Source organism: Gymnoscopelus braueri (assembly GCF_963280865.1).
Source record: "Gymnoscopelus braueri genome assembly, chromosome: 16".
Classification (NCBI taxonomy): domain Eukaryota; kingdom Metazoa; phylum Chordata; class Actinopteri; order Myctophiformes; family Myctophidae; genus Gymnoscopelus; species Gymnoscopelus braueri.
In genome coordinates this window covers 20,273,223-20,296,339 of record NC_137616.1, presented here as the reverse complement: position 1 = coordinate 20,296,339, position 23,117 = coordinate 20,273,223, and the positions used below count along the sequence as shown (strand labels likewise).

Sequence of the window (23,117 nt, the reverse complement as noted above, 5' to 3'; positions counted from 1 at the left end):
ATCGAGATGTATAACGAGATCCCGCAGCAGGTGCATTCGTTTAATTCAGTATGTCAGGAGTCCTGCATACTTGAAAGCACAAGTCTTCTAGTGACACCTTGTTATGTGTGGGTTCTTTTGTTTTTATACTGTCCTGGCCTGGAAAGCTACCAAATGTAATTTGATGTAAGCCATTTGTTTGCTCTCCACATTGTCCTCTACGTTGTGGCCGCCACATTTTTGAGGCAAATGATCACAAGCCAATTTCAGGGATGTGACAGAATGGGTGTTAAGTAAACACAACCTGAGTCATACTATAACTTGTCCCACACAAACCCTGGCTTCATGCTCTTGTTTTACACTACGGTGTAGTTAATGATGCACAAAGCTTCACTTCCCATTAACTCATTGAACATTGTTGCTTATGGCCAAGACCTGCTAGGTCATGCCAAAACTGTTTGACCATGCTGACATGCTTTAGTGGAATTCCCAAGAAGATTTATTGTTTTTTTCTGCGTGTGATTCGATGGTGCCTGTCTTACTTAAAATGCTCTAATTAACGTGTGTGTGTGTGTGTGTGTGTGTGTGTGTGTGTGTGTGTGTGTGTGTGTGTGTGTGAGAGATTTAGTTGTCATAGCAGTAGGAAACACGAGACAGACACTGATAGGATTAGAGACATACTTCTAAGCTTCAAGTAAAGTAGTAAATAAAAAAGGAGTAAATGGGTAGACATGATCCACATAATGCCAATAATAAAGGCAGATGCTCAATCAAGTGATTATTAACTAATAATAAAGGTAAGGGGGCTATGGCGACATAGCAGAGGATAAGGGCATACTGGGGGTTGCTCGTGTACACATACACAGGCATAAGCAGAATTGTTCAATGTAACAGAATCGAGTTAGACGCCGCACTTCTAGAAGAATGATTTTCAGTGGTGGGGCTCTAAGGATGGCTACAGTATGTCAGTCTGTCCATGCATCCACCACTTTTGGGCCCAAACAAGATATCTTACAAACTACTGGAAGGATTACCCTAGAATATGCTGTGTGGCGTGCGCGCCTTCATTTCATTCCCACTCCAGCTGTGGCAGAAATATGGAAATGACTTGAGGTAAGGGTAGGGAGCTGGGAGAGTTCTGGAGCGCATTTGTGCCGGCATTTGAGACCAGCGCCTATTCCCACACAGGATGGCAAAATGGCAGTGCCAGTAGGACTTTAGATTTCTGGATGAAACATACAGATTTTGTAGACCCCATGGCTTGTCCTTTAGCCAATTACCAGTTGAGTGTATGGACCAGCACAGGTTTGTGGTAATCTGCAACATGCCTTAGCAAATCTGGGGTGTTGGGCAACTGGTTAGCTGTACCTGCATTTACAGACAGCATTTCCTGTAATTCACTAATAATTTTGGATGACGTTGATGTGCTGTTCCGTACTTGACTAAACAATCAGGAGGCCCAGCCTGTCAGAGGGTGTACTTAATAATTATAGCTATTCATTTGTGCTTTTTTTTTTGTATTCACAGAATGGGACAAAGAAATCCTGGGACTTCATGCGAACCCATGACAGGTAAATAAAAACTATGCAAAGACACACACACACACACACACACAGATATTTTGCATTACAGTTGTTTTTTTACTCAGATATTGGCTGATGCTGATTTTGATGCTAGCACCCTGTTCAGGTGGTTTCTGTGTGCATAAAGCAGGCAACACAGGATGAGTAGTACAACTGCAGAGCACTTTCTGTGCCATTGTTTTTCTACCTAGGCCCCCATCTAGCATTGTCGCTACCATGGGCTTGATAAGACAGCTTTATAAGACAAGACCTCATGTTTTCTCCCTGCATGCTTTGACAACTGAGATGCACTTGACAACCAAGAAAATGTCACGGGTGTACCTCAAATACGAATTAGTATTGGTATACAACGTATAAAGGCTTGATCTCATTACCACAAGGTTTTAAATCATGTGACATCAACTCGTATATATTTGAAAGAAATCCTTTGGGGAGAATTGCTGTGTGCAATTACTCAAAGATTGATGGCACCTGGTGGGGAGCGTTTAAGTCAAACATACCTTGGAGGTAAAATAGCGATGGCAACATAAAAAAATTGCATTTTAATCTTTAAGCCTGAACCACGACACGTAAGGGGCGCAATGTAACGTCATGCAAAGCCGTCCTGTCAAAACAAATCACAACAGAGACTATTTTTATTTCATATATGTTATTCTAAAAAAGCTAACGTGGGGTGCCTGGTGGCTCAACTGGTTAGTTGTGGTTAGTGCACAGACCATATTGTTGCTATCTGTTGGGCAGAAACCTTGTATCTACACATTTAGTATTTTTGTTTTCATAAATGAATGCCGTGTGTGTGTGTGTGTGTGTGTGTGTGTGTGTGTGTGTGTGTGATATATATTTGTGTTTATATTGTTTTATTTTGGTCTTAAGCCCTGTACAGAGTTAGTCACAACACAAAAACAACACATGGACCGAAAAGGTGTAGGCTGAAGCCGTAGCTTATAATGCCTACCCTTTTTACCTTATAATATACATAAAACAGAAACAATGGCAAAACATCGATACCAAAGACGTGGACGTTTCACATACTATTAATAATATAATGTAATTTATATTTATCTATTATATTATCTTTAAACATTTTCTTGAATTTATAGATTGAACTGCACATTTCTAAGTCATTATCACAACTATTCCATGTTTTTGTTGCCATAACCAATGTACATCTCCTTTTTAATGTTTGTTCTAGCTCTAGTAGTTTTGAACATAATTAAGTGTTCCCCTCAGCTCATACCGGTTTTCTTTAATTGGAAAAAAAAGAATCAGCATCTCCAAATCTGAGGCCATGGTTCTCAGCAGGAAACCGGTGGATTGTGCAGTCCGGGTAGGGAATGAGGCTTTGCCCCAGGTGAAGGAGTTTAAGTATCTCGGGGTCTTGTTCACGAGTGAGGGGAGGACGGAGCAGGAGATCAGCCGGAGAATCGGAGCAGCAGGAGCGGTATTGCAGTCGCTGTACCGCACTGTGGTGACGAAAAGAGAGCTGAGCCAGAAGGCAAAGCTCTCGGTCTTCCGAGCAATCTTCGTTCCTACTCTCACCTATGGTCATGAAGTGTGGGTCATGACCGAAAGAATAAGGTCGCGGGTACAAGCGGCCGAAATGAGTTTTCTCAGACGGGTGGCTGGCATCTCCCTTAGAGATAGGGTGAGAAGTTCGGTCACCCGGGAGAGACTCGGAGTAGAGTCGCTGCTCCTTCGCTTGGAAAGGAGCCAGCTTAGGTGGTTCGGGCATCTAGTACGGATGCCTCCCGAGCGTCTCCCTAGGGAGGTCCTCGCTGCACGTCCCACTGGGAGGAGACCCCGGGGCAGACCAAGGACCAGATGGGCGGATTACATCTCCACACTGGCCTGGGAACGCCTCGGGATCCCCCAGGAGGAAGTTGCTAATGTTGCTCAGGAGAGGAAGGTCTGGAGCTCTCTGCTGGAACTGTTGCCCCCGCGACCCGACTCCGGATAAGCGGTTGAAGATGGATGGATGGATGGATGGAAAAATGTTTGAATGCTGTATGGAAGCAATTTCTGTTGTGCTTTGTAGGCTAATACAGCATTTTTTTTTAGCTACTTTTCAACATTTAACTGCTAAAAAACTTTATTGAGCAAGTGAAGATCGTATGCGTGTGTTTTTGTTCTTTACACTCTTGAGTTAACCACATGAACCCTACCGTCCCTATTCTGAGCATGTCATAATGGGTGAACATTTGGCAAACATGGCCACCACTCTGACTCTACAAGCTTGCATGCTTATAGATGGGGCCACTATAACAAACAGAAATATCACACATTATGTCAAATCAACAGCTTCCTACAGTATACCCACCTATTCAGCCAAAAGTTATCACAATGCCCCTAGGTAGGTCTCAAGCCCTTTCCTTCCTCTATAGGACCCCCAAGAGAGGGCATTTATTTTACTGTAACAGATCGTACCATGGAGACAGCAGCAATAAACCTCAGTCCCATATTTCCATGACAAAATAGCCCAGAGGTGCATTCAAATCTGCACCTTAGGAGGTAATTCTACCATGACCGCTAGCCCCTAGCCGTATCGTCACTGTCGGGTGGAAACCTGGTATGTCCACACCAAAACTGTTACTTTTCAGCAAATGGAAAAAGGAACCTGTGTTCCAATGGATCCAATGTAGTTATTACAAGCTCTTGTTAATACTTTTCATTGGTTCAATATTTATAAAACCGACACACCTAACCACTTTCGCTCTCACCATTTTTCAAATCTACAAGCTCACAACACATTGCATCGTGACACTTTGTGAGCTTGAAGATGAGCAATTTTTTTCTCCTTTTGTGACACTGTAGTATGACGAAGTATACCTAAAAACATGACGTTGAAATATGGAGATACAAGGTGTCTGCCCGACAGCAACGATATGTTGACAGGTACCGGCTTGTTAATAACATTCATAACTTCATATTGTAACACTCTCTGGAAAACCGAGACATTTGGCACATCAAGAAATATGCTGTATAATTCCCACAGTAAATACTTTTAAATAAAAAAAGTTGTTGAACCAAAATCACTTTATCTTCTGTCTGACACAATGTTTATAATTATCTAATATTCTTTATAATAGCTGCAACAATATCCAGGTTTGAAACGAACTGTACCAATCCTCAAGTACGGGTTTGTTTAGGTTCTTCAGAGATGTGTGTCCCTTCACTAACCATTCTTATGATGTCTGTTAGTTTGACACCTAAGTGTTTATTGGAGCACTGGAATAATGGTATGTGTTTATGACCTGTTAGTGTTGTGTGTGTGTGTGGCCTGGAGCCAGCTGAAAGGTAAAGTCATTTGGAAGCAGCATATGTGGATGTCTTTAGTGGCACGACAGCAGCCATGCTGTGTTGAATTGTGCCGTGTTCCCATCCTCTCACCTCCAGGGGGTTTAAGGGTAGGCCGAGGTCGCTAGATGCTAATACATTACATCCCCTCTGGGCATGACATTGTTACGTGTCATATATCAAGGCACTTCTTTTGACACTTTGGTAGACAAAAGTAGCAGAATCATTATTTAATCATGTTCTACATTGTTACATGTCCGTTCTGTTGGGTAGCTACTGTTGGGTAGCTATTTAATTTTGGTGGGTCAACCTTCTGTGCTTCTTTTTGACTTCGTATTTGACTTTGATTGACTAAAGGTGGCTGATTGCTGCAGCTGCAATAACAATGTTTTGTAGACTGTTAGCCCCTACTGACTGATTCAAAAAGTTCAGCATAGGTGCATTAAGATGGTTTGACATGTGATTATTACCTTTATTTAGACTTTTTGAGATGGGATTTTTATAGAATTCTATAATGGTAGATTCTTATCCATACTGGAGTGGGCTAAAGAGTAAACCTGGTTATTGGCAGGGTTGCTTTGCACAAGAGCGCACCCTTTAAGGAGAGGGGAGAGGTTCAGTGACTCAGTCCCCCGCAGAAGATATTCTGTGCATCAACCACTCGTGTCCTGGCAAAGCATCCCTCGGAAATACACTGAACCTGCTTATGCTTTCTCCTTTTCTTAAAATCTCAAAATAGGTCACCCACATGAATCCTGTACATCTGCAAAAATATATACACATATTTACAGGCGGTGGGAATCTGCTCACCTAAGTCAATATAATGACATTACATTGCTCTGGATGGAGCGTCACAAAAATATACTGTATATGAAATGTGACGAGCAGTTTTTGATCAATTATATAATTATTTATAGTGGGTTGCCTTCTTGTCCAGTCGACTCCGAAATACATATTGAATAAAAGTAAAAAATAAAGCACCTCAACAGATTGTCAACCCACAAAGCCAAAATGTCCCTCTTTGACGAGCGCGCGCTGTACTGTAGCCAAACAACACACGATCACTGAAGCATGGAAAGACCCTCTCCTCTGTTTTCACTCGTGTGTCTACTGCCGTGCACAGTTTTCCCGCTGTCCGGCCCCGGAAGCCCCGCCGAGAGAACTCCAAGCTTAACGGCGCGTGAAATGTCCCGAGCACCCGTTCAGCCTGCTTCTTGGTTTAAACATTAGCGCAGGTTTTTTTTGGGGAGGGAAGCGGTGCACACAGCAGTAATGGCATGGAACAAACAGTTCAAGGCCCAGACCTGCCTCACGGGAAAACTTCCATGCCCCAGGCCTGTGTTTCCCCTCCACTTCTGGCTCGGATCTGTACCTCTGTTTGTACTGGAGGTTGCATCAAAAAAACGTTCTGGTGCTAGGACTTCTGTACTCCGCTATAACCTGTGTGTCACACAAATTAGTGAGTTTTTCATTTAATGCATGCTTGTCAATGCCTGATTTATACTTGGTTGCGCTCCGGTGTTGCGTTCCAAAAATATCAGATCGACAAGCTCTCAATGCATCGACTCATTGTGTGCTTGTAGATCGGTGCGTGCCACACGTGCCACACGTGCCACAAAGTATAACTCAGGCTTGTTGGGTGGCTATAAAATAATCTTGAAGAATCAAATGTTTTTGTCTTTTAATATCTTCAAAATATCAACCTTGAAATGCGAAAGGCCTCTGCGGTATTGCCAGTTGACTGTCTAATTTTCCATCCTTTTTTTTTACACAAAAATAGATATGACGGGAGAGTAGGGCTGTTTTTAGACATTGAGAAGAAAAAAAACCCGCCAATGGGTACACTGCCTTTCCTAGGAGCGGGGGAAGTGAATGAAGGAGCGGGGGATGTGAATGAAGGTGTGATGGAGAAAGGAAGAGGATAGAGAAGTGACAGGGGTTTCCATAGTTGGCTGTGCCCAGATAAGAGGCCCCTGAATTGACTGGGGGCTGACCTCTTCCTCTCACACAGTATAATGCAGCTGATAACAGGGACCACACATACGGTAGATATCTTGGCACCAGTGCTATTGGCTGCCTAACATTTTTGCTTCAACAATGGAAAGTTAGATTGTAGGAAAGGTAGGATTGGGAATTTGAACTAATTTCACTAAAGGTCACATGAAACATTTTGAACCTCCGATCCTACAGGGACCCCCAGACTGTCGCGTTTTTTTTTATTCTAGCTGTCTGATCAGAAACTGCGGTTACACCAGGGACACCCAAGTGAAGACAGTGAACGACTTGGTACAGATTGAAATTGCCTGTAGTCAGGGTCCCGACTCCCCAGGAGTTGAGAACCACTGGTTTAACTAACTAGACTAAAAATAGAAGTATACCCTACTGCATAACCCTATTTAACAGCATTCATTTTCTTAGGCTGGTTATTAGTCTTTGGATTCCACTTTAAGATTGACCTATTGATCCTTTTTTTCCCTCTACACCAAATCCTTTTGCCGAAAATGGCAGATCCACAAGCTCACGACGTGAATGGTGGACAAGAATGCGAATGTATTTTTCGACGTGCAACACCGTCGTGTGACGATATATGAATTGGGCTTCACACTCTCTCTCTCTCTCGTCATGGGAAAGACAGGGCAGGGTTTCCTGCTGCCTCAGACGCTTCCACTTTCCCAACACATAACCCAGGCCTCAAGTCGCCACTGGCAGCAAAACAATCACTCACAGACACACACACACACACACAACAGCGAAACCACCTTTATACCCATGACTCAGTGATGGCAGTGATAAACTGATAATGGCGTGTATACATTAAATGATAAAATGATAATGTAATAAAATAACAAACTAGAAAATGTGCTCCTCGGAGCACAAGTCTCCGCCAGCAGACTATAGCAATTATATTATCATAGCAATAACTAATGAGATACAGTAGGATCATTTCAACTCTAGTCCTCTTCTACGTTACAATTGTAGATGAGTATGCTTTCTTAGCTTTGGCCTTCTGCGCCTTTGCTTGACCAATGTTAGGTGTTCTCAGAGGGAAACACACACGCACAGACGGGTGACTTGGACTTACTGAAGGTACTGTTCCAATCAAGTCTGATTGATCCTGTTTTACCTCACTTCAAAAAGTAAGGGCTTTTTGAAGTGACACACCTATTTATAGAATTTTATTTTGTCACGCGTCCCTCTAGCCAATCAGAGGCATTGGTGTCAACAAATTGACACGTGTCACGTGGAGCTTGCCCAATGTTAGCTTGGCTAACAATGTTTGCTCACACAAAGCGAAAACATATTCTCCACCTTCGGCGGAGACAATAAATGTATTCTCCTTTTCTATATATAATTTCAATGGATTAAGCTCTGTTTAAGCTCTGTTTAATTGAAGCAATGCTCTGTTTACATTGAAGCAATCTATCATATGGGAGTCGTCATAATTGACTGGTTTGTTCAAATACTTGTCTGTCTTCTTCATCTTCATTGTCTTGAACAGTTTCAGCAGTTGATTGGTGTGTTTGATCAGCTTTGGCCTTCTGCGCCTTTGTTTGACCAATGTTAGGTGTTCTCAGAGGGACACACACACGCACGGACGGGTGATTTGGACTAGAAGATACTGTTCCAATCAAGACTGATTGATCCTGTCTTACCTCGCTTCAAAAATGTAAACGGTTTTTTGAAGTGACACACCTATTTATAGAATTGTATTTCGTCATGCATTCCTCTAGCCAATCAAAGGCATTGGTGTCAACATATTAATACGTATTAAGATTTCGGTCTTGTTGTGGGATCAATTCAGCTCTAGTCCTCTTCTGTGTTACTGTTGTAGATGAGTATGCTTTCTTAGCTTTGGCCTTCTGCGCCTTTGCTTGACCAATGTCAGGTGTTCTCAAAGGGACACACACACGCACGGACGGGTGATTTGGACTAGAAGATACTGTTCCAATCAAGACTGATTGATCCTGTCTTACCTCGCTTCAAAAACGTAAACGGCTTTTTGAAGTGACACACCTTTTTATTATAGGATTGTATTTCGTCATGCGTCCCTCTGGCCAATCAGAGACATTGATGTCAACATATTGACACGTATTAAGAGTTCGGCTTTGTTGTGGGATCATTTCAACTCTAGTCCTCTTCTACGTTACAATTGTAGATGAGTATGCTTTCTTAGCTTTGGCCTTCTGCGCCTTTGCTTGACCAATGTTAGGTGTTCTCAGAGGGAAACACACACGCACAGACGGGTGACTTGGACTTACTGAAGGTACTGTTCCAATCAAGTCTGATTGATCCTGTTTTACCTCACTTCAAAAAGTAGGGGCTTTTTGAAGTGACACACCTATTTATAGAATTTTATTTCGTCACGCGTCCCTCTAGCCAATCAGAGGCATTGGTGTCAACAAATTGACACGTGTCACGTGGAGCTTGCCCAATGTTAGCTTGGCTAACAATGTTTGCTCACACAAAGCGAAAACATATTCTCCACCTTCGGCGGAGACAATAAATAAAAACCTAAATCCTGCAAACCTTCAAGAAAGTAATTTATTCTATCTAAAGCCTGATTTATACTGAGTTGTGCTCCTGTGTCATACACAGAATATAGCAGATCTACAAGCTCACAATGTGTCGTGAGCTTGTAGATAGGCTATCGTGCTTGACACCCGCGTGCAACTAAGTATAAAATAAATTAGGCTTAAGATTTCAGTCCATACAGACCTTCACCAGAGTGTGGATTCATTTCAGAGTATGGATTAATTTGTGAATGAACTGATGATGGTCCATATGTTAGAATATCCCATCTCCATAATATGCCTATATATGGGCTGGTTTGTTTATGGTTATGGTTATGTCTGAGTCATAATGTCATGCCTATTTATGGGCGTATGGTGTTTCTGGTTATGTCTGAGTCATAGTGACATGCCTATATATGGGCGTTTACAGTTTGTTTATGGTTATGTCTGAGTCAGAGTGATGTGGCCGACTGGCCGTGGTCCAGCCTATATATGGTCGTATGGGGTTTGTTTACGGTTATGTCTGAGTCAGAGTGACGTGGCCGTGGTCTGCCGGCCCTTAAGCCAATTTTAATATAAGATGGTGTTATAAGCAGATTATAATGCATTATAAGTATGTTTATAAGGCATTATAGACATGGGCCAAGTGTTGCCACAAGACCTTTTTTTATTAATATATATGTATATTTATATATTGATTAGTTATTATGACGTAATAGCGACTGTAAAGATACATTTCTAAAACAGAAGTCGGTTAGAATGCTCATAAAAAATCATGATTTTTCTGAAGTACCAAGTGCCGACCCAATTTGAAAAAGGGTTCCAGAATGTCCTTTCTTTTTTCCGTGGACGAAAGATTTAGTGAAAAAGACATTCTGCAAGACCCGCATTGACGTCATCACTGCAGCGCTGTGTGTGCATACAGACTCCCAATGTTCTAATCTAACACTCATTTTACACACACACAAACACACACACACACACACACACAAACACACACCTTCACAGCTAATCTACTGAGACCAATGCTATATTGAGGGGTGTAAATAGCCTTCAAAAAAAGATTTTTTTAGACCAGGAAACTGTGTAATTGAGAACTTCTTGTACCTTGTAATGATGCGTAATGCAGAAACTGATGATGTGTCCAAGTTTGTGCATCAGTAGATGTTTTGTTAACCAACTTAATGCAGAAAATCTGATTTACAAGATCACAATGTGTCGCATCGTGAGGCGTTGTGAGCTTGTGGATCCGCTATTTTCAGCGCGTGACACTGTTGTGCGACAATGTACAATTCAGGACATGGGGGCATGAAACCCTAGGCTGATTTTGTAGTTTGTTTTCCACTTCAGGTGAAAAACTACAGCAAGGTAAAAAACATGGCAGGCTGCCATCACTGTGTAATAGCACACTGTGATGTAAGCAACACAGCTACAGCTAATCAATTTAATAATGGGTGTGTTCGATTTGAGGTGTGTCAATTAAGCAATATTACACGAGAGGGTGTGCTTTACCGTCATTATTGGCACGCCAGTGATGCGGTCAGGAACGAGGCGAAGCCGAGTTCCGCGAGCATCACTGAAGTGCCAATAATGTAAGGTAAAGCACACCCTCGAGTGTAATATTGCGATTATACAACAGTTACCAACAAAACACATCCAAATGTATTCATATTGTGGGGCAATTAATATTAATTTTTTTTCGCTATTATCCGTTTCCCTGTAAAGAGAAGAGTTTATTTGACTGAGACATTAAATAGTCCCTGTATCAGCGCTTTGAGGCACCGTCTAGGATAGGATAATTCCTTTTAACAGGACGTTCATGAAAGTCCTTGCGGGCTTGTTTCCAATGAGGGCCTGTGAGCAATTAGGGGTTAAGAGTCTTGCTCAGGGACAAATTTCATTTCATCGACACATATGCTGGCGTGGCCTGGAATCGTACCTGGGGCAACCAGGGCCTCTGGCTCCCTAGGCGGGCTCACTAACCACTCAGCTATGGCCGCCCGTCTTATTCTCATCAACACAGCTGAGCTATGCTTGCAATGCTTGCGCAGTGGAATTAATTCCAGTAGGCTATATGCTCCGTCGTACGACCGTGTCACGTGGCCAAAATAACTGATCTACAAGCTGACAATGCGTCGCGATGGCGACGCGTTGTGAACTTGTAGATCGGCTATTTTCGCCGTGCGATACCTGGCAACGCGTTGTGAACTTGTAGATCAGCTATTTTCGCCGTGCTGTTTGTTTTCGTCTGTTTGTTTTCCTACCGTGGGACAGCGTGACTTCACAGCACAGCTGTGCCATATATGGTCTAATCAGGTGCGGACTGCAGTGCGGAGTGATTTATTAATGTGATTAGGCCCGTGCTATCATACTGGTTTGAAGCACGGCTAGATAGCTATTTCAACCAATCAGATTGCTTGGTCGGAACTACCTGTTGTATAATATACTGTCTATCATGCTTATCCACCTGTTTCCGCGGGAATTTACTGGAGCAAAAATCCTGTGTGGGAAACATCCTGCGGGGGGACGGGAAGTAGGAAATAGCGGCTCAGTGTGTTTACATTTGCCAGCAGAACGTAGCTGTACGAACGGGCCTTTTGCATGTAGTTGAAGCGCAAGGGGGCAGGGGGCGGGGGGGGAGAGAGTCAGCGCACTGAAGTCAAGGCACAGACTATAGTGTTGTTGACGGACAACGGATGCACGCTTATGAGAAACAACACAAATAAAACCTGGCAAAACAGTTGTGTGCATTAGCGCAAGATGAGGATAAATGAAACATTCAGTCTAAATGTCCAGCAACTACTACCAATACTTTTGTATTTGAAACCTTACATTTCTCTAAATATTATAAACTCTTAGGACAGCCTAATACAAATATAATTTATGAAAAGGCTACTATAGGCTACAGTGAAGTCGGACTGAATGACTGAAACGTTTTTTCTTTTTTAACTCTCTTGGTGATTATCTGGCACAGTAGTTGTGGATTAGCAAACTGGACATTAATGTTTCCTTTTCGCGTGCGAATTACTGGACATTTAGACTGAATGTTTCCTTTACCCTCATCTTGCACTAATGCACGCAACTGTTTTGCCATGTTTTATTTGTGTTGTTTCTCATAATAAGCGTGCATCCGTTGTCTGTCAACAACACAGTAGTCTGTAGTGTGCCTTGACTTCAGTGCGCTGACTCTCTCCCCATGCACCGACCCCCCGCCTCCTTGCGCTTCAACTACATGCAAAAGGCCCGTTAGCCAGCTGCGAACGAGCTACGTTCTGCTGGCAAATGTAAACACACTGAGCCGCTATTTCCTACTTCCGGTCCCCCCACAGGATGTTTCCCACACAGGATTTTTGCTCCAGTAAATTCCCGCGGAAACAGGTGGATAGAGCCCTTGGCTCTGGACACACCTATGGAACTCTAACACACTCGCTTTAGTTTGATTGGTGCAGCTGTGTTGCTTACTAGTCTGCCATGTTTTTAAAACTGCTGTATTATTTGAACCTTAAAGGTAGGGTAAGTGATTTGCGTTGGTTAAAATAATTGTTAAATAGCTCTATATTCTGATAGTACTCATTGCTATAGAGTGTTTGTTCAGTATTAGGAGTCTCCTTGTCTCTCCACCTCTTTATTAAACAGAAAATGCATTTTCGTTTCAGTTTCAGTTTCATTTCCAATTTTATCCAACCAGGACAGAGAACTCAATCAGGATACAGATTAAACAAGTGAAATTGGAAGTGATGACACTAAGAAATGAGCAGACAAAATTGGAACTGGAACACTATACAAATTAAGCTTAAAAATTGGTACTTTCTCCTGATTGGCTGAGATTTTGACACCTACCGAAAAATGTATTTTCTGTTTATTAAAGAGCTGGAGACTCAGGGAGACATCTGTTACTGAAAAAACACTCTATAGCAATGATTACTATCAGAATATAGTATTTTAACCTTTTAACAAAATACTTTTTGTTTTAACCAAAAAATATCACTTACCCTACCTTAACTGGAAAAAAGACTGGAGGTGCAAGGGTTCCGAGGAAACGTTCTGGGACCGCCCCTCGGAAGTTCAGAATGACGTTAATTTGTAGTTACAATATATATCAACCTGCCTTTTCCGAATAAAAGTTTGGACGTCGGAAGGAGTATGGACCGCACTTTAATCTCAGTTTTTCTCTCTCTCACAGCGTATCGGTGCTGATCTTCAACACTACCTCACACTGTTTCATCCTGGTCAAGCAGTTCCGCCCAGGTAATTCATCTGCTTTATGTTCAACCAGAACGGCACTAATTTTAACCCTCGGCACCACAGACTGCACTCTACCATCCTTTTTATTTATCTCCTGTCTTTCTTGTATTTATTTGTTTAATCCAAGTCTAATTCTTGCCAAGCTATATCTGGTTGTTGGAATATCCTGTCTCTAAAAAAAAAGAGTACAGCACAGTGCTCTGCTCTCTGTTTATTCAACTGGATGAAAGCAACAATGCAGACTCATAAATAGACTGCAAGGGACCCTATTACAAAGCATCCTCTAGACTCCATTGTTGGGAGTAGCCAACATGTATATATACACACACACGTCACATATACTGTATATAGAACCACCTAATCGATTGGGCGGTTCTCTAGATACACTGGCGACGGACTTGCACATACGTACGCAGAGATTTTGTGCATTTATAGTAGGATTGTTGAGTGAAGAACTTCAGACTGGTTTGAATGTCACTCAGCATAGGTCTGAAGAACTGCAAAACAAGGGTTCAACTGGTGGCCAAACGGAACTCCATGTTGAACAATGTTTACCAAAACACCAGTTAAAAAGCTACATCCAAACTTTTCTTAGCTCAGTTCCTCTCATGAACACTGTGTAGCCAGGTGGAAGTTTCGGCACAGGCTTAAATATAACAGACCAGAATTAAAGAATGTTATCTTCAAACACACACTATTGTCTTTCCCTTTTCCCTCGTGCCCTCTACCGTCGACAGCTGTATACATGTGTGAGTGGGAGAGAACCAAACCTCAGCCGCCGCAGCCTGCTGAGCAAGCTGAGGAAAGCGCCCCTGCCGCCCCAGCATCCGAGGCTGCTGACCCAGCATCCGAGGCTGCGGACCCAGAATCTCAGGTAGAGCTGCAACATTACAATTACTTTTTTGGTTAATCGAGAAGCGCAGTTTAAAAAAAAACGATATTTATATTTACGTATATATCAACAAATCAATGTAAGTATAGTATAGCATAACCACTTAAGCGTTATGCCATACTTCATTGCACAGCAGTGGCATGCAACAGTAGTGAAAATGGCAGATCTACAAGTGTCGCCGTGAACTTGGCGATTGCCTCTTTCCACAATTTTTTAAGGTTTTTGATTTTATTTTTAACTTTTCACCTAAAATGACATGCATGCACAAAATGGGGATAAATTATTTATCGATTATTTTGTTAAATGATCAACTCTTGATCGTCGATTATTTGTCTCACCCCTAATCCCAGGAGAGCCAGGCTGCCTCAGAGACCGCAGAGAGCTCCACTTCCCAGCCCCCTGCCTCGGCAGGGGTGACCTACGAGCTGTGTGCCGGCCTGGTGGACAAGCCCGACCTCTCCCTGGAGGAGATCGCCAGGCAGGAGATACTGGAAGAGTGCGGCTACGATGTCCCCGTTTCCAAACTGAGGAGGATCACCTCTTACAGGTGGGTCAGAGCCTGTGCATGTTGGTTCACATTTTTGTGTGTGTGTGTGTGTGTGTGAGTGTGTCTGTATATCTGTCTGTCTGACATTCTGTCGTGACATGAGACTAGATATCACATGGAATTTTGGAGTGTTGTTTTTTCCTGGTTTTAAAGGCAGCATGAGTATGAAGAGACATACTTTTCTGAAATTATCTGTCTGTTCTATTATTTGCCAACTTAGTTTTTATATACTGATGATTATTTATCAAAAATGTCATTGTGTGAATGTTTTGTGAAAGCGTAATTGTCATAGATTTTGTCCACATTGCCCATCCATTATCTACCTATTGTGTCATAAACTGCCATGATGCATAGATTGCAGGGCTACTTTATGTCATTATTAGTACATTATCACACAATGCAATAGAATAATGCACTCATGAACACAATGTGAACACAAGAAGGTCGGTACCAATTTTATATACAGCACATATAGGCCATTTCAAGGGTGTATTTTTCCACCTTCAGGAAATTAAAGTGATATTCATCATCTTTACTTGTTTGAAGTGGTCAAGGTGTGGGAATTGAGGATGACAAGTTCAGTCATGAATCTCTACCTGGCTTTAGCACGCATTTATAGAAGAACTAATCACTCACAAACCTTGATGTCAAGCATTTCTATGGCATACTCAGCCCCATCTAGCTGCTCTCCTGCTGATTTTCCTTGTCATCAAGAGTGTTGCTGCCTTACTCAACCACCTCCTCCCCAACTCCACCTGCTTACATCTGCTTGTATGTACCGTTGGGACATTATGACAAACTCCTGACAAAAGTTTATGCACATACGCAGCAGAGAACCACAAAAGCAGGTCTAATCAGCCAAAACCAAACCTATTGCCATGCCTTAACCATCAATAAACGTACAGTATCAACATGCGAGTTGTCCTGACTGACCTGAAACCAAACTGCACTTAAACAAAGCTTCCTAAATCACCAGGGAGCAATATACAGTAGGAGACAAAAAAGAAAAGAAAAAAGCCTACATGCCAAGCGAAAGAGAGAAATGAAAAGTTATGTAAATAATGTCAGCCTATTATGATCAGGCTACTTGTAGAGTCTACAGTAAAAAAAAAAGAAGGTATGCAGATAAAGGTGCCCCACATGCAGTAGCAGCACCTGTACAGCATTGACTGACAACTCACCCTAAGTGTATGTTTGATTTGACTTGCACATCCCCTCTCGCTTTGTTGGTGGTGTCTAACTCCATTGTTATGTGTGGGTCGCTTCCATTAAATGGAAAGGGTATCATCTCAACCCTCATGACCCCTATAAAGGCATATCTGACAGAGGCACTTGTTAACAGGAAACCAAAGGTCACAGCCTTTTTGCAAAGGGAGTATTACAGCTCCTCTGGAACAACAAATAAAATTCCTGGAGAATATTCGCGCTTGGGTTGGGGTGCGTGTGTGCGTATGCATGTATGCACGTTAGGCGCTCATCCATACACATGAGCAGAGGGGTACATGTGCGCTTGGCTATCTGAAGTTTTATGAGGAGGCTGCTGACTTGAGAACATGTTAAAGCGTGCACTGCCTCCGATCAAATAAAATGTCAATAGTGGCCAACGCTCAAATGTCAAGTCAAGGGTTATCGAGCAATTGCAGACACACACGTCTACTTGAAGTGTTAATGTTATTTGTGTTGAAAAGACGTGCGCTGTACATGGTTTGTGTGGTGTGCCTCTGTCAAATTTGATAGCTGCACAAAGCGTCTCTCCGTTATGTAACATTTGAGACTAAAAGATGTGACCAAATGTTTTAGTAAACTGATCGACACGACCAACTAGAAGAAAAACAGACTTACCCTTTAAATTGACTTGGTGACATAGAATTGATTTTTTTTCATCATTGACGTCCCTTAAAAAAAGTACTATTTCACTTCCAGGTCGGGTGTGGGCGTGACAGGATCCAAGCAGACCATGTTCTATGCCGAGGTGTCGGAGGACAACCGCGTGGGCGAGGGTGGTGGTGCGCCGCAGGAGGGTGAGCTCATCGAGGTGGTCAAGGTGCCCCTCCACGAGGCCATGACGTTCGCCTATGACGAGAGCATCCCCAAGACCATGGGCGTCATCTTTAGTTTCATCTGGTTCCATAACAACATGTCGCCAAAGTACAAGATCTCCACCAACGTGTAACCAACATTAAACCTGTTCTCCGTTAAACCCCCCCCCCCTGCAGGGGCGCGGCTAGAAATCCTGGTCCCCCTTGACACCCGGGCTCCCGTCCCCCTAATAATATAAATTAAACTGACACATACAAAATTAGGGGTGTGCTGATACCACTTTTTAATGACCAAGAACAAGTGATTTATTTTGTGTAATCACTGATTACATACGAGCGCAAGCATTTTCAATAATATAGCAGTTTTAAAAATGCAACAATGTTTTTGCATTTTATTCGTTAAATGTATAATGAGCAGAATTTTCCCCTTGGAACTTGCAAAAACTACTTAACCATTACCTATGGCCTAGCTGTTGTTTTAACAACCAAACAGCCAATTACAATGTGCCTGTCCCAACGTGTCCCTCCAGGTTATGGGAAAGATGTCCCTTAGAAAACACACAGCCATCCCTTCGGGTTATGGGAGCAATGCCACTTGTAAACACAGCTCTTTGCAAGTCGCATTTACAGGTGACAAGCGGCGAAATTGTACACTTTTAAAATACTCAAATTGCAGACAATTTGGACAAAGAACTGGGTAAAGGCAGGCATTCAAGAAAAAAGTAAATGTGGGTATATATGCGTGGTATCTCTGACGTGTTGCCGGGCCCCTGTCCAGCTCTGGGCCCTCTGAATCGTTCAGGGTTTCCCCCTCTTACGGCGCCCCTGCCTGTAATCAGTTGAAACTTGACACTGGTCCGACCCAATCCACCCCTTCCCCTCTGGTCGTTCCGTAATCGCCTCTTCATCAGTACACGATAAAGCATTGGCTTTATCAACCTGTATCATTTAGTTTCGTCAGATCATCTTTCCGATTTTTATGTGGTCTTAAAGGGATACTTCACTCTCGGGCCGGGGACACATTTAAAAAAAATATTAAAAATAAATGAAAAAAGTTATGGAAAATTCATGGCCCCCTCACACATTAGTAGGACACTGCGTGTCGTGAGGGGGCCATGAATTTTCCATAACTTTTTTCATTTATTTTTAATATTTTTTTTAAATGTGTCCCCGGCCCGAGAGTGAAGTATCCCTTTAACTACTCTTCCTAGACAAAAAACATAATTGCCAGATGCTGGTGCTCACCAGTGCTTTTTCCACTTCATTATTTGCTCTTAATGTTATTAAGTTGATCCTTATGTTGCCATAATATGCACTGCCATGGCAGTGCATATTATTTTTCTTTGGCCTTGTTTGGCCTTCCTTTTTATAAGGTTCCAGGAATGCAAAAACGATGCTTGGTCAAAGGCAGGGCCTTTTGATTTGCCACCACCGGTTAAGGCGTTAAAGGAATACCAAAAAATTACTTATTTTGTATCAATTACTCACCCCATTAAGCCTTGAATACTGTACATGGAGATTTTTAGTTTTTGTCACATTCCTGAGTCAATAACCCAATATTTGGCTAATTGAAGTTAATAGGAGACCAAATCTAACAAGCGCGATACCACATTTAAAACATTCTCTTTGAACCCGGAGGCTTCTCAGTAGGCCTCTCAGTGATGACACTGTGAGAGTTGTTTTGAAGTTTATATTCTTTTATATAGCATTGCATTGGTCTCCTACCTATACCACCGCCTATCTTGGATTATTGGCTCACGAATGTGACAAAAACCAAAACAAATCTCCATGAATTCAAGGCTTCATAGGGTGAGTAATTGATACGAAAACATTTTTTCTTTTTTGGGTGACGTATTCCTTAAAGGCCAATTTCTCCCGTCCTTTGCCTTTAAGCAATACATACAACAGCACAATAAGAGAATTGGACATTCACTGTCACTGACACACAAAGTGTTTCTAGAAGTACATCTTGAATTTTGAGCTCAGATAATGTCAAGAGTTCACACTACAACTGCAAGAAACTGCAAAGTGTGATTGCGTTTTGTTAAACGCATCACATAACAGGAAGGTTCATTTACCTCTGCACTGAGTAGATAACCCATTAAGACCAGGAACGCATCTGTGTCATTTTTAGCCTTGAGCTAAGCCTTGAGCTAAAAAATAAATATATTTTTAAACTCAAATCTTTGCTTCTGGGGGGTCCCTGGAACCACATATTTTGAGATGGGGGGTCCGCGGCCAAATACATATAATTTTGGGGGTCCTTGACAATTATGAAAATGTTTGAGAACCACTGATACATACAACATACAATTTTTTGAAAACTTGTTGGGATTTAGAAGACATTTGTAGAATTGGCTTCAGGTCTTAATGGGTTAATTTGCAGTGTTCAGGCTATTGATTGAGGACAGTAAGCAGTGGTTGACAAACGATGTGCCGAGGCACACTGGTGTGCTGTGAGACAAGTCCAGGTGTGCCTTGGAATTTTGTGTCAACCCCACATTTATTATATCGGTACTTTGTGTCATTTGTCAAAACAAGGAAGATTCTACACCATATAAATATATATATTTTAAACACTTTAAATCCGGCAGACCTATTTTTGGGCATGTAATTATAGGCGGAAGTTGAAAAGTTTAATTTTAATTAAAAAAAAATCAAAAATAGCAAAAAGAAAGTAGCTTGCATATGGGCTATTTTCACTATGACTTCAGGTGTGCCTTGAGATTTTAAATTGCCCATTGGTGTGCCCTGGGCACAAAAAGTTTGAAAACCACTGCAGTAGACTACAGTTAACAGTTTGAACAATCCTAATTTTCTGCAGAAGTAGGGAGTCTTGCTAACGGGAACAGTGTTGTCATATATGACAGGAATCCATTTTCATAGGTTGTTATATTTCAGTAGGGAGATTACAAGCTGCTGTAGGTTGTTATTGGTTTCTACGGCATGGCACTGGCATAGAAGTCAATGGTGAAATCTCACTCATGACTCACATTTATGTGAGTTTCTTGATACCATGGTCTAAGAAGGAACTTTCCATTTAAATGAGATGGGAAATTAAGGTAAAACAGATTATGCAAAAAACAAAAGTATGAACAGGGGCTTCATGTATAAATGCTACGTACACACAAAACACGGCTCAAAACAGGCGTACACCAGTTTCCATTCATTCAGTTTAACCACTCGGAACCTAGCATCCATTCCCTATTCTGGGGGTAACTTCCACCGAAAATAGCTGACCAACAAGCTCAGAACGTGTTGCGTTGTGAGCTTGTAGATCAGCTATTTTCGACAAAGAGATTTGGTATAGAGGGCCAAAAGATCTGACCAAGTACAGAGCTGACCCCAATCAACTAAGTATTAGTTTACCGTTTATTTCGTGCAATTAATTCCCATTAATTTAAACTGCCCTTTGTGTCATGAGTAAATTGAATGTGAATATTAACGGCAATATAGTGCCGTAATTTATTTTCGAAATAAGACCGATTTATTATCTTCTGTCTTCAACTGGAACATTTAATGTTAATAAAACATTACATTGAATACTCATTCTTCAATAATCAATTCTTCAAATGCAACATAATGTAAATCTAACGTTCAGGCTTAACATTTGGGCTGGTTACTGAATGAACAAATTCTAATGGAACATTTAATGTAAATAATATTATAAAATAACATTCTGGCTGGTTAATGAACAAATTAAAAAGGAACATATAGTGCAAATTACACTCTGGTTATCTAAAAGCTCACAGCCTGGAGGGGTTGTCTAGTTAAAAAGACCGTCTTAGATAAGTCTTCTTGGCCTTCGCGATCGCCTTCTCGTCCTACTTGTCCCACTTCTCCACAAAAGTACCCCCACTGCACACAGACTGGGGCGGTCAAGCATCCCTACCATCATCTTTATTCCCCTGTCTAATCTCAAACTGCATCTGCGTCCTCCGCTTTTTGGGCGAGGTAGACAGCAGCGGTCTCTTAATCCATGGCTATCCCTTTTCGCTCCCATTCCGCCGCTTATTAAGCATCCATCATGCCCTTTCTGTCTCTGTTCGCTTCTCTGCGTTTCTCTGCTTTCTCTTGGAAGGAAAGTTATCTTTATCGGTCATCTTTTCCTCTCGTCAGCTGGATCTGAAAACATGAGACAGATTTTGCACCGCAAATAAAAGCATCAACCTGTATGATTTGATGTGAAATATTTTAGCATTTTCTGATCATGTATTCGTCACGCGCCTGGTGTGTAAGGACCGTTAATAAAGCTGCTCTGATGCCCTCCTGTGTTTTGGACTAGTCTACACCTTGAATATTTTAGGAAAGTTGAACATGACTAGAATTATGACTAGAATAGGCTACTCACGACTCATGAGATGCAGAAGCTGTTCACTTTTCTCATGAGAGCTGCGGTAATGTGCTAAAGTAATTGTCAGCATTGCTGGTTGGTAATGTCCAAACTCTTACCAGAATTTGAATAAGGACTCACTCTCCGATTTAGTCAATTGTTTTCAACAAAAAGTGTTATTCTCATAATCAAATTTCACTATTGGTAAATAAATGGCTGCCTAGATTAGCCTTCATCACTTAACTGAATTTGCTGGTAGGGAAACTGGCTTACCCCAGGGTGTCCAGCTAGAGAGGGAGATGGGTGTCGCAAGGTTTATTGTTAGCAATTATTCCTGAAACCGTTTGATTTAGTAAAACATGACACAACAGTTGACCACATAAAGAGGTGAAGAATTAAAAGTAACCTCACCACTTCCGACTGCTAAAACTATCTATCACCAAAGTCGGCTCCAGTCTGTGATCAGCGTTCTGTGTGCCAGTCCACTCATGTGATTGGCTGACTGTCGTTCTATGTGCCAGTCCACTCATGTGATTGGCTGACTGTCGTTCTATGTGCCAGTCCACTCATGTGATTGCACGAGGGCATTTGAAATACTATTAGTTATGGGAGTTGTTCAGGTGTGTGCTAACTGAACCATAAAGATCACTAGCATACAAACATATGCCAGTTTTATTCATTACAATATTTTTATGCTTTTTCTCCCTGTTATATATTTTATGATTTATTTATGTACAATATTTTCCTCATTTGTCCACACAGTGACTTTTGGTGTTGATTCAATGACATTAAATGGATGAGGCCTGATGGCAAGTTGAAGTTGCTCATACTATTTTACATTTTAGATGTTCTCTCTTAGAACATTTTGAACACATTAACTGAACACATTGCCCTCACAATACCATGTACAAATTGTGTGACTGAATTTGACATTGAGTAGCTGTTCAAGTCTTGGTTGATCATGAACATCAAGAGCTAACGGAATAACAAAAAGAAAACATGAACCACAAATGCAGTTTGCCAAAAACTCAGGTCCAAATCATGGTGATCCTTAGGTACTGAGCCATTAAATGAATACAGCTTGTACTGTAGTTGCATTTCAAGTTTGCTTCATTCAAGTTTACTAAGAAGTAAGAAGATTTTTTTTTTTTTACTATACTGGCAAATCTCCAGGTGTTTTAATCCATAAAAGGGCTGATACTCCATTTATCACTGAAGAGACAAGAGGAGGATGTTCAATGCAGACAGTCATGTTTACTTAAACATAATGCAAGCAGTGGAACAAAGCCAATGCCTGGAGCTATTTAAAAACAATTACCACTAGCGAGAGACACAGTAGTAGCACAGTATCTTATACAGACAAGGCCTACCCATGCTTCACAACTACACTGTTGGCTTTTGTAACAATTCCAACGTAGTTTTGTGGTAAATAATTGTAAATTGGATGTCAAAATAACCACATGAACCCTAGTGACCCTATTAGGCGAACATTTGTTGAAAATATATCGTGTGAGCTTGTAGATCGGTAGGGGGAAAAAAAGGAGGCGACCAAGTATAGACCCCTGGGGTATCCCGGTCAACAAGAATTTAGGGTTTAAGTGGTTAAATATTCTTGAAACTATTTGGTGCATCTATAAGTTTGGGAAACTGTGAAGTGTGACATAATTTAGATAGGTAGGTAGGTAGGTACTTTA

General features: G+C 41.7%; 1 protein-coding gene across 1 annotated transcript in view; it reads left to right on the top strand.

Annotated features, from left to right (window-relative positions):
- Positions 1-18,081, top strand: part of nudt14 (nudix (nucleoside diphosphate linked moiety X)-type motif 14) — a 31,281-nt gene extending 13,200 nt beyond the window's left edge. Inside the window, exons 2-6 of the mRNA XM_080452626.1 lie at positions 1,507-1,550; positions 13,551-13,615; positions 14,350-14,486; positions 14,855-15,051; positions 16,975-18,081. Coding sequence (XP_080308752.1) covers positions 1,507-1,550; positions 13,551-13,615; positions 14,350-14,486; positions 14,855-15,051; positions 16,975-17,224 — 693 coding nt within the window. The 3' untranslated portion in view covers positions 17,225-18,081. The remainder of the gene's footprint in view (positions 1-1,506; positions 1,551-13,550; positions 13,616-14,349; positions 14,487-14,854; positions 15,052-16,974) is intronic.
- The last annotated feature ends 5,036 nt before the right edge of the window (positions 18,082-23,117 follow it).